This window comes from Pseudopipra pipra, chromosome 7 (genome assembly GCF_036250125.1).
Source record: "Pseudopipra pipra isolate bDixPip1 chromosome 7, bDixPip1.hap1, whole genome shotgun sequence".
Taxonomy (NCBI): domain Eukaryota; kingdom Metazoa; phylum Chordata; class Aves; order Passeriformes; family Pipridae; genus Pseudopipra; species Pseudopipra pipra.
The window spans coordinates 21,273,710-21,286,330 of record NC_087555.1 but is presented as its reverse complement, the minus strand read 5'-3'; the positions used below and the strand labels follow the sequence as shown (position 1 = coordinate 21,286,330).

At 37.6% G+C, this 12,621-nt stretch overlaps 1 protein-coding gene across 6 annotated transcripts in view; it reads right to left on the bottom strand.

Moving 5' to 3' along the window:
- Positions 1-12,621, bottom strand: part of GRB14 (growth factor receptor bound protein 14) — a 104,059-nt gene that overhangs the window by 67,903 nt on the left and 23,535 nt on the right. For 4 of the 6 annotated variants that reach the window (XM_064661037.1, XM_064661034.1, XM_064661038.1 and 1 more), the window contains exon 3: positions 134-308. In XM_064661037.1, coding sequence (XP_064517107.1) covers positions 134-308 — 175 coding nt within the window. The remainder of the gene's footprint in view (positions 1-133; positions 309-12,621) is intronic. The other 2 variants (XM_064661035.1, XM_064661039.1) reach the window with 1 other exon arrangement.

The following is a 12,621-nucleotide window of genomic DNA, read 5'->3' as shown; positions in this document are numbered from 1 at the left end:
CCAAAAGAACAAATTCACGCAAGACTTCCCATCATTTTCCTTTCAAGCCATTCTATTGAAATTGTACTTCTATGTGAAAATGAAAACCAAACACCTTATTTACCACCATACTATTATATAGTATTAGTCTTACCTAAACCTGTGTGGGTAAGTTGTTCAAAGAGAGTCCAGCTGTGGTCATCAATATAGTGGTTCTTCAATATCAAGAGCTGACACACATCCCTGGCTGTTATATCACTGGGTACTTCCAAAGCTCTGCTAGTATCATCTTCACTATACACTTTGATTACCTGTAATAAACAAAAACTCTAAAATATCTGTAAATTTAATCTTTGCTTCAGTTACTCCAAATACATTCCTCTCTCAGCTTCATGACTGAGACAAGAACCCATACACTTTGAATGCAATATGAAAGACAGTCATTCCTCTCCAGTGCAATGGCATAATTGAGAACAAAACAGCCGAGCAAAGCACATTCCACTTCTAAATTTGGCTACTGGACATCCCTTGCCACAGGACACTGGACAGACTGATGCATTCCCTTTAAAAAAATGTTAATGAAGGGGTAAATAAATGTGGTGAAACTATACATTCTTAAGTAAGCTGAAAAAGAAACCACAGAGCATAAACAGTGAAACTCAAGAACTCTGACTGAAGAACTGTAGATATATTTGATAAAGGAGTTAGTTCAGAGAACAGCAATCAGATTCGAGATGCTCATAATTCTACAGACAATAAAAACAGGAGATGCTACCAAGTGGCTTCAAATTTTGACAAGCACCGACAACCTCAATACAAAAGGGCGTTCAAGATGCTTTTAATTTGTTTCAGAAATACTCCTCTCAGTTTATTCATGAGAATGCAGGACACATCTCACCTGGACTTCATGCACAAAACCTAAATAACCATTGTAAACCCTTCATTAAACAGCTAGATAGAAGTTCTTACTTTAAATACAAACAAGCATGTTATTGTCAGTCGGTCTTTAATTGTTGCCTTACTGAACACATGCTCATTTCAAGCATCTAATCAACAACCAGCAATGCATTGTTGCCCTAACTTGTTACGGCAGCTGCTTGTCTAGTTTGTGCTGAAGTTGGTAGGAAGGTGAGGAAGGAACTGCAACTGTATCTCCTGCCACCTGCTTCTCTCTCACTAATGGCAAAAATCCAAAAATAATTAAAAAAAAATCAGGTCAGCTCACTCATGTTTTCTAAACTTCAAATCAAGGAAAAACAACTCCATTTGAAAACCACATAGAGATTTTAATGCACACTGATGGCCTAACTCCTCTCCAAACACCTGTTTTTTTCAGTGGAACTACATATACAGCAGTTTTGTTACAAACTAAATAAGCATGAAGTCCATGAAGATTTGCTTTAATATTACAGCTATTAAATGATGGCAGCTCAAGAGTTCCACATGATATTAAGCCACCCTTGCCACAACACCAATCTTCAGGATATGGGAAACATTAAACTCAAGCTCCTAAAACATTGAAAAATCTCTTTGTATTCATGAATCAACAGCCTCAAATCTAAGTCTTCCAGGGGAAAGAGGCAGACCTTGGAAAAAGTAGATCCAAGGTTTCCATGGGCCTAAGCTGCAGCCCAGTACTTACACTTAATACAAAAGGCAAAAAGACCACATCACTATTGATTTCAATACTGCCAAAACACCCAGGGTTGATGCCTACAGTTGATTTTATAAGATGCCTATCCTTTGGCAGCATTCCCACTGCTAAGCAAGAGAGATCAGCAGCAATGCAGCCTGTTTGCAGCAGAGCCTGATTCCACACACACAACTTAGAAGTCCTACTCCAGTCACACGGAAACTATGTTCAGCCATTTGGGATAAACTGGCATGAAATATTTAAATCCCTGCAGTATGTACAAGGATTCAAAGATGAAATTAAAAGAGGTGTCTGTAGGGTGCACTGTGAATGGGACAGAGGGCTGTAGAGGTGAGTAGACAAAACAGCATCCCATCACCTTAAAATAGGTACTACTCAGGCAGCACTGAAGGTCAGGGACAGTTTCATTAGTCTCTCCAGCAAGCCTCTTTCAGTCTGAACCTAAAGGATTTTACAAGCTGAAGTGCCAGAAAGGAGAGAGACAATATAGAAAGGGAAAGCAAAGGAGAGAATTAAAGCACCTTTCCAAGTATTGATGATCATTTTTTTAAGTCCCTTCCAACTGAAATATTCTGTTCTATTTCTCAATATTCTCACAATACAGCCAGGGTGGGAATCCACATGAGTACCCTGACTAGGGACCCTATGGTACGTACCAGCAACTACAGTTTTCTCCACGCACTCATCAAGTTTGGTGATATGCTTGTTTTACAGCAGGAGCACGTACAGCCCATGCTGAGGCTCTTGACGGATGATTTTAACAGAAATTCCTCTTAAAAGGGTTAAGAGTCGCAGTGCAGATGACTACACTCTTATTGCTGAAGAAATAGAAAAAGACTTTTTAAAATGCTGAAGACAGCAACACAAGTCATGATAATGAGCTGCCTGTGGCCATTCAGCTCAGGGAGCAGGAAGCCTTGGAGGTGGCCTTGGACTACAGCAGCACAGCTAAAGCAAAACAAAACAACACAACAAAAAGCAATGAGAAAAAAAAATCAGTTTATATTCTCTGTGAGTATTCTCACTCAGCTTTCCAGTACAGGGAAATAAATCCTGTGCAAGTCTAGGACAACAGACCACCCCAGCTCACAGCTATGACATCTGCTACCTTATAAAACACAAATGCTGTGCACTTTTTCTCTTCCTCGCAAGGGATTCAAATGCAGCAGGAGACAACAGACAGTCACCTAATAGACCATCATCAACTTCTGTCACAGTTTTTGTCTAATGAATTAAACGTGATGGTGCAAAACTCATCAGTTAGAGTGATTTCTGAGGTTTTTTTCCAGTGGGAAGTTGCTCAGTCTGTACTTTCTGTTGTGTTTGAAGCGAAGTCTCTTGTAGGATTTGCCGGCAATGTAGTTCAAGGGGAGTGGATCAGATGAAAAAGGATAAATTCGAAATCCCATTTTTCCTTGGAATTACGTTGCTATACTTCTCTTCCTAGAAACAGAGGATGCTTTAAGAATTAAAGGGTGGAAGGACTACGTTAAAGATGCAGCTGTGTTGACCTCCCATAGAGATGAGGAATCTTGAGTGACCACTTTATTTTTATTAGTGGTTATCATGATGCATTAAGTTGGCCAGTCATCTTCACTCTGTTCCATTTTTCTCCCTGAAAAATTTGTCTCAGAAGCAGCAGACAAGAAAAGAGGTACTAATTGAGAACAAGCTCTCATTACAGTTTTCATTACCATATACTCTTAAACTTTGTTCTAAACCAAGTTGTTTCACTTTCTTTGACTATACCTATTAGTAGACAGAAAGTAGACCTCAGTAGCACTTAAATCTTCTTCTTTCCTCTCTAGTTTATAAATACAAGGAAATTTCAGTTCTTCCCAAGGCCAGAAAAAGGAACACCTCAGTAGCTTCTATTTCAGTCACTGGAAGTATGAAATAAGCAGGTCCAAGATCTTCCTATCAGAGGAAAGCACCAGGCTCAGCATGACAAGCATTAATCATTTTCATTGCCTATGGGAGCAGTCAAGGAGGTACAGCATTCCTACATATCCCCTTTCCATTTTTCAATATACTAAAAATCAGCCAAGATCCCAGAAGTATGTGCAACACATCTTTATCCCTCAAAAAAATTATTCTTATAAAAAATGTTGCTTCAAAATAAAATATATTACTGTTTATATTTCACTAATCAAATTAACTCAGAATGTAAAATAGACATTGACAAATATAACCTAGCATTTAATACAGGAAAAGGTAGACCCTAGCTCTTATAATAAAAAATAACCAGAAGGAGAAAAAAAGCCAGAAAGTGTTTAAAAGAATAAGTAAAAGAGCACATAAGGTAATCAGCGTGGGAGGAGGGAGGAGCAAGAGAAGCAAGGTTGGACTCTACTCCCCCAAGTCTTCTTCCACACTCAACTGTCATCTCCACTACAATAATTAAATAATGTGTTCGTAGACTTTTAAGAGAGGGTGTCCAAGTCTGATTCTTCAGAATCTTCATGCCATCTGTTTCGGAAGTTCCAATCTGCAGAAACAGCACAAACATATGCCCTGCAGTGAGGAATTTCAAATTTCAAACCGAAGTCCTAACGTGTGAAAAAAGCCAGGTAGAACCAACAGAAAAAGAACCACTCAGCACATGGATTCCATACTTAGGTGCCTACACCAATATGACCTGACATTTATATGATTCTTATGCTCCTGAATAGCCATTAACATAGTGCATAGTCATCACCTTTAAAAAAAAAAACAAGCCACATTTATTTATAAAGATAAAAGTACCTAACTTCAGCTTGTGTTTTCTAAAATTATTTCCCCCATGAATAAAACACTGCACATTTTTGTAGTTATATTATAATTCCAGTCACATCTATGTTAAATGCAGAGTTATTGTGTGCAAAACCAGGCCTTAAAAAGTCTCACACTACAGGGTGCCATACTTTCCCTGAAATGCTGCCTGATACTAAGCTAACCCCTGTCTTTAGTGTTAACTATCAGGCTATTTGCCTGAAGCATTTGTTCAACTCCCAACCCTGCCCCCTGCTAGACAAAGTTTTTTGCTTATTGATATTGGCAGAGGGTAGGGGAATTTGGAGTGTTTTTAACTACAGTGGAGGCACTCAGAAATTTCTAGCATTTTGACCTGTTTTATGACTTCTAGCAATAGTCTGTCTTGATTTTAGTGAGAATCGGCAAAATTCTGCATTCATAAAAATATTTAAGAGGTTAACTCACAATTGGTTGAAAACAAATAGCATGTTAGTAAAGTTTACTGTCTTTATCAGTTGAGAATGCAAGACTTTCCCTTTAAATATCTTGGTCTACAATTAAAATGCCAGCTTCCAATATTTCCTCCAAAGGGAAGATTTCCAGGCCAAAAGGATTCACACAGTTTTTAGAAAGCTACATCTGTCATTAAAACAAGGTGCACACAATGTTTAACTGCAGCAGTCCTGACTTCTTTTTTGGAATACAGCATAGCTTCAAGAGTCAGAAGGACCACTGCTCCCATATAGAAAAATATTCAGTACCTTAGGTGGCAGGAGCATTAGACTTAACATCTCCATCATGCACAGACTCCTTGTCAAGGTATTTTTCTAGAATACATTGCTTTCTTCTTAAGGTACAAATCAGAAAATTTATTAAAAACCAGCCCAAACAGGCAGATTAGACACCTTAGAAATGACCTGAAATGAACCGAAGCTGTCGTCTTCTTCAATAGGACCACCAAGACTATTAAGGAAAAGTTAAGCACCTCTACGGCTTGTGAAGACATATTGAAGACTCAGGAGACTAATTTAAAGAAAGCAAGGGTAAGCCAAGGCACTGAATAAAAGGACAGCAAAGAAGGAAGGAGTTGCCCAAAGGAGGAGGAGCTGATCTTCCAAGTGACCAAAAGTGAAGTTTGTATACACATATCTATTATTGATAGATTAAGACTGCAAGCACTAAAAGATATAAAAACACTAATAATCAATTATGTCTGTCTTGCAACGAAACCAAAGTGCCACAAAATGAAGAGCAAAATCTAGGAAAATTGCCCACATTTCCTACCACAACCTAGAAAAGTCTTTTTCCATAACCTAACCATTTTTAAAATGACGTTTCAAAGAGCAAAAAAAAAGTTAATTTCCAGCCTTTATTTCAATATAAGACCACAGACCAGGTCAGTTTCTCCAGTGATGAATGAATATGTTGCCTTAAAACACAATGAATCTTTTTAGACCTAAATATTCTTTTAGAAGGTATTGAAAAACTTGGTTAATTGCACAGAAACAGTATGCACATATTACCAGTTAAAACAACTTCTACTTATTTTCTGTAATAGTCTTCTGATATTTTACTAAGGCACTATGGCAACTGTCCATATTATGTAGCCCCCAGAGTCATTCCCCTCTCCCAGACTCCTGATACAAATTCCATGCCCTACCTAATCCGACCATCCATGACCATCCCATGAATGAAAAAACCACACCAAAAATAGGAACTGAAGAGCAATTTGGTGAAGAATTAACAAAAAATACTTTATATTACCTATAGGCAAAAACATCCAATTCTTAGTTTTAAAATATGTACTTCCCATCTGATTTTGGGCAAGTCAGTATTAGTCCCTCAGTTTCCTCTTTGCAAAATAGGGCAGGGGAGGTGAAATCTGTTTCCATACAGCAAGGTAACAGACTGAACTCATTAAGATTTGTAAAGCACTTAGGCTCCCTCATATGACTACTGCTTTAGATGTGTAAATATGCTGTATTATAAAAAGGGAGGTTGAATTATGCAGATTTCCAAATTATAACAAGCTATGTGTAAAAATACACAACAAAGTTCTTTCAAACAAAGGTTATGACAATCACATTATGCTACTGGAGCAAATGGCAGAATGAGGACAATGCTGACATGCAATCATCTCAAAGACAACGTCAGTAAAACTGAAGAGAAACAAGGTTTGAAAGACAACAGGAAAGTCAAAATAACATTATTTAATCCTGAATTTGATACATTCAGTTTTACGATAATGGTCAACAGAAACAAAATATAGCTATAAACAGTAATAAAATAGTTACAGAAGATTTCATTTCCCTGTATAAAACTGAACAAAAGGCAAAGTCTAGAGAAAGCAACTACCACACTTTGGACAATTAAATCACAGTACATCTACTTTTAGAGCAAAAAGTGAGATTATTGTAAACTATACAATAACTATATGACACTTGGCTCAAAAATTTACTATCATTGAAGAATTAAATAACAACAGTTACATTTTGAAGTTCAACATACTGTAAATAAGAATGGAAGTAATAAACAGATTAAAAGTGAAAGACTTATCAACAGCCATTACTACCAAGGACCAGATAAAGGGTGAGAAATACAAAGGGATTTACAGAAGTAAAACTCACAATAAACTCCTTAAAAAGAATGTAGATTATTTATAGGAAAGGTGGGGGTGGATGGGACAATTTATTTAACTAGAGAGTCTCAAATTATTCTGCCTTACCAAAAAATTTTTTCAGACCACGGAAATTCCACACAAAAGCAACTAAAGAGGTATTTCAAGTATAACTGTTATGATGTGCGTAAATAACTAGAAAGTTGTGAGGAAGTTTAAACATTATCAGCAAAAATTTCAAATAATACAATTCCACGGAACAGCAGAAATGAAAGAAAATTAGCAGACATGCCAAATGATTAAGCTGTCAAAGGAGCACTTATACAAGATAAACACACTGCAGAGCAGCTAAATCATTTATTTGCATTAATTATTCACAACGGATATGGAAGAACAGGTTCCCAGATCTAGTCTTTACAGGTGAAATAAAATTGTCAGTTTAAATAGAGGGGCTCTGATAATGAAAAGGCAAGTAGTTAACAGGAGGTTATACAGTCTAACATTTAAAGAAACTTAAATGGCAAACCTCAGCGTATCCTGACATCAATAGAAATGGAGGCTTAGGCTCCACCTATTGCTTCACCTGATATGCACAGAGTATAAACTTTATTCAGTCCTGAGAAAGAGGAAAAGCCCAAGGGCTATTGCAGCATATTAATTTTGGAGTATTGTTTTGTGAATCTGTGAGCCACCACTGCCTATCATCTGGCAGATAGGTAAGAATCTGTTAACATTATCTGAATCTGTCTCTTCCTAGAAGAAAATCTACTCTTAAATTTCTGAAAACTTTTCCCCATCTTGTTCATAGCAGTTCCTAGAGTGGTTTTGAGTAATCACCATAATTCTGAAAAATGTCAGTGGGGTAATGCAGTTCACACTGATTGGTATCAATAACTTTTCCCAAGTCCTTTGAACAAAGAGCTATTATGAAGATTAAACAGTTATGGAGCAAGAGACTGCAAAATAAAGATGAACTTGGAATGAACAGTTCGTTTTTAGAACAGCTGTCTATTGCCAAGTAATTTCAAACTCTTACTCATACTAGCCCTTAAATCAGAGTGGAGGACCCATGTCTTACAAGCAATGACAAAAATAAGTCTTAGCTATTTTTCATTACATTATTGAATAATGCTACCTGTGTACATTAACATCTGACACAAGGCTATTTGCAAAGCCTCTTGGCCCTAGGAAAGGTAAGAGGTTCCCTATTCCTGTCTTCTTTGTATCACTTACAGAGAGCTAATCCAACGTAGGTTACTGCTCAACTCCAGTGCACAGTACACATGGCTTTCCAGTTAATCTAAACCCAGTACACAGACTATTACAAAGTCAAGAGAGTTTTTTACACCTTCCCAACCGTTAAGAATAAATAAATAAATGACAACATCCCAGTGAAACGTCACTAAAATTCTTTAACAAAGGGAAAGTAATTTTAAAACTCAGTTGAGACCATGGCATAATCCAACTTCCAAATAACTATATTTGTACACAAAGCTATTCCCCTTTTAGCCAGGCATCACCACTTCTTAGTGTCAGAATCATCACACTCTTTCATACAGTTCAGCTCATATAGTCCAGCCAATAGAGCTCAGTTGTCTAGGCTAAATGTACATGTTTTATGACCCATTATCTTCACTCAGAGCTACTTTATTATTTCTCATGAAACACACAGCAAATTGCTAAAATAATTAGCAAGGTACAAAAATCATCTTGGTAGTGGATAAGAGTTTCATATTTTGACCCCAAACCAAGCCTTTTCTGAAAAAATTTCAAAAGCCTTATTCTTTGATTTGAAGAAATCAGTATTCAGATCAAACTTGATTTTTCAGGTTAAAAAAGTTTACTTCCACATGAACTTTTCTTCATGAAAACCTAATTTAGTGGAGGTGATCAGCTTCTTAGCCCTATTAGTAAATTTATGGTATTTAGTATCTTCAGTCCTTCACTTTCACACTGCCAGCTAAGTCTTAACTTTAAATAGCTTTTATATATTAAATAGTAATACACAGTTTTACCTTTTACTACACACAAGAGCAATATTTAGAATGTACTTAACCATATACTGATGGGAAAAGATCCACTTAGACTAACTGGACTTAAAAAGAGGGAGGGGATGGAAAAATCATAGCAGAGGAGTCAAAGAGTCTGACTTAAGAAGGAATTTCAGTATTTCATTGTTTTTTTTTAAAAGTTAGTGAAATAGAAAGTGAATGGAAAATGAAAAAAGTTGCCAGTGTACCAGTGGTTTCAACCCCAAATCTAGAAATATGGTAGAAATTATCCACATACTACTCTACTTTCCAAAGAAGTCACGTATGAAGACAGAGGGAGAAAGAAATGTAAATACAAAGCCACTAAAATACACTTCTGGTTTTTGTTTTCTGTGTACAACAAAGTTAAGGGCAAAATGTTATCAGCTTCATGTTTGAATAGCTTGTCCCTATTTATGTCACATTATTTAAATGAGGCTTTCTGTATTTAATAGCGCAGTTTGTCCAACATATCCTTCGCTTGTCAGAGATAAATAGAATGCTGTGTTCCAGCACAAGAGAAAGCAAATCTGTTACTGCCACGTTCTGGCTGCAGTCTATGTTTCTGAAGAGATACCAGCTATAAAAAGAAGTACACCTATTGTTTCTACCAGGTTTTTCACACTATGTTGCTGGTTTCTCAGTAGAGCAGATCTCTTGCTGAAGGTGAGAAAGACCAAGTCTCTGAATAACACTGTTAAGAGACCAATTATTTTCTCATTTCCTTTGCAGCAGTCCTGAAATAGATTTTTTAAAGAAGAGGGGAAAAAAAAAAGGAAAACAGATTTTTCCTTAAAACTCTTTCACTTTGGCAATTTTATACAGAAGTTTAGGCTTGAACTGCAACACAGCTTCAAAGAGAATAACGCCTTTGTCATCAGCTATATCAGCTACGTATCGCCATGAAGGTTACAAGAGGAGAAAGGAATGTAGAGTCTAAGACAAAGAAAAGTTTATACTATTAGTTAAAGAAGATATAGTTTGGAAATTTTCTCTGAATTTCTGGAGTGGTAGAAGAAATGTCCAGAGCAACCATGTAGGTTAACCCACTATAATAAATGCTCATTTTAGAATGCTGAAATACTTTGTCATTTGGTGTAAGACAAAAACCTTGCTTTGCGGGGTCAGTCTATAACCCTTCCAGTCCAGTACTGTCATCTCTGGGTATCTGTTTCTAGTCACCAGTGGAATATAACAGCAAGGTTTAACTGTTGTAGGATAACTATTCTGACAGAATACTTTATCCCTCAGCACTTCTGAACTTCTATTTTATTCACATAGCATTGTTCCCTCTGGCTAAAGCATAAACTCCAAATAAAGCGTAAATCCTGAAATAAAGCTAGTAAGTCTACTCAAACCATGTAAAACCTTCAGCTATACCCTGTTGTGTTATTACAGTTTTGTCAGCAATTTTTGCCAACAAATCCAGACTCCTAAAGAAACAGAAAAAAGACAAGGGAAGCCTGGGAATGGAAATCAGACCCTTTGTGTTGGCAAAAATTTAGTAATCACCTGATGCAGGAGACTAAAACAAGTGAACAAAGTGAAATAGGAAGATAATGATAAGTAGTTGATGCAGTACAGAAGGGACACTACTAATTTCAAAAATTCATTCTATTTTGACAATGTTTACCTCTAATCATTTGTTCTAAAAAGAAAATAAGGTATGCAGACTGCACAGTCTTCAGTCATACAGGAAAACTGAGAAGGCATCTCTACACACGCTGTGATACCCCATATTCAGAGGTCTTCTGGGTTGTCTGGCTGCTGCTTCTCTTTCCCCACACACAAGTCATGTTCATATTACCATAAATGTATTTATGAATTTTATTTGTGTTATGATCATCCTAAAAGTCTTGTCAAACAGGATACCTGAAAAGATGGTGACAGACACCAATCCAACAAGTTACAATCAAAAGAAGCAAAGGAAAAATCACAACACTGAGGGCTTGCATATGCAGCTGGTGGATAATACGGTGAGCTACTAAGTCTGGCTGTCAAGCTAATACAAGACAAGCAGAGGGCTCCAACTGCTATTCAGTCTAGATACTATTTAATTGCTAACCTCTTGGAGAAGGGAGTTAACTAGTTCAGAAAAGCAGTCTAAGTGGTCTAAGAAAAAAGCACAATATTATGTTAGGGCAAAGGTTGTCAGTAGAAATGATACAATATGCAACAAGAGTGATGAAAAAGACCGCAAAGAAGTAGGAGTACATTAAAGAATAGTGAAAAAAAAAGGAGAATTCTAGTAGGACATAAAGGAAAAGCATTACAGGTGTCAACTGAACACTTCCTCCCAGGTCTCAGTCCTTCATAAGAATTTTAGTAGTGTCAAACAGAAAAGGTATCAGCAAAAACACAAATTTCAACAAGTTGTAACCACAGTGACGTACAAGGCATGGGAAAGAAAGGAATGAAAGATGCCTCTCCTAGTTAATATTTTTTATGCCTAAGCATGAGTATTGGTAAAGATAATGGTCAGCAGTCGAAGACAGCCATATATGAGAACTATGATGAAATATGAGAAATATGCTGAAAGCCTATCAACTCTGGGTCAAGAAACTGGATGGGTATTCTTGGAAAGTGTAACTTAAAGTTTGACTCGCCTTGCTTTGTACTGTTCCCAAGGCACCCATTATAAACTGTACTGCAGCAGAATAAATCTGTTCTTATATAACTATTTTAAACTATGAAAAATTAGTTGCTTTGAAATAATGTAAACATAAATAAAGGGTTGAAAGCCACTGAATAAGGACAACTTCAAACCAGAAACTTTAGGAAGTCACTATCAGTGTAAGAGACTTAGATGAACTGGAATCAGGCTAAAATTTCCAATGTTACAACATAATTATATTGGTTCAGGAGTTTTGATCTGTTGTGAGTTGACCTTGTCTAGACACCAGGCGCCCACTCTATCACTTCCCTCCTCAGCTGGACAGAGGAGAGAAAAGACTATGGGTTAAGAGAAGAGCAGGGAGAGATCGCTTCACTAATTACCATCACGGGCAAAACAGACTCAACTTGGGGAAATTAGTTTTACTACCAATCAAATCAGAGAAAAGTAATGACAAATAAAACCAAATCTTAAAACACCTTGCCCCACCCCTCCCTGGTTCCAAAGCTCAACTTCACTCCCAATTTTCTCTACCTCCTCCCCACCAGCAGCACAGGGGGACAGGGAACATGGGTCACAGTCAGTACCTCATATGTTGTCTCTGCTGCTCCTTCCTCCTCAGAGGAAGGACTCCTCACACTCTGCTCCTGCTCCACGTGGGCTCCTCTCCCCACAGGTCCACAGGTCCTGCCAGGAGCCTTCTCCAGCGTGAGCTTTCCACAGGGGTCACAGCCTTCTTCAGGCATCCACTTGCTCTGGTGTGGAGGCCTCCAAGGGCCTGCAGGCGGATCTTTGCACTCCTGTTGGATCTCCATGTGCTGCAGGGGCACAGCTGCCTCACCATGGTCTGCACCATGGGCTGCAGGGGAATCTCTGCTCCAGTGTCTGGACCACCTCCTTCCCCACTGACCTTGGTGTCTACAGGGCTGTTCCTCTCACATATTCTCTCTCCAGGTGCAGCTGCACAGCAAACTTTTTTCCCTTCTTAAATATG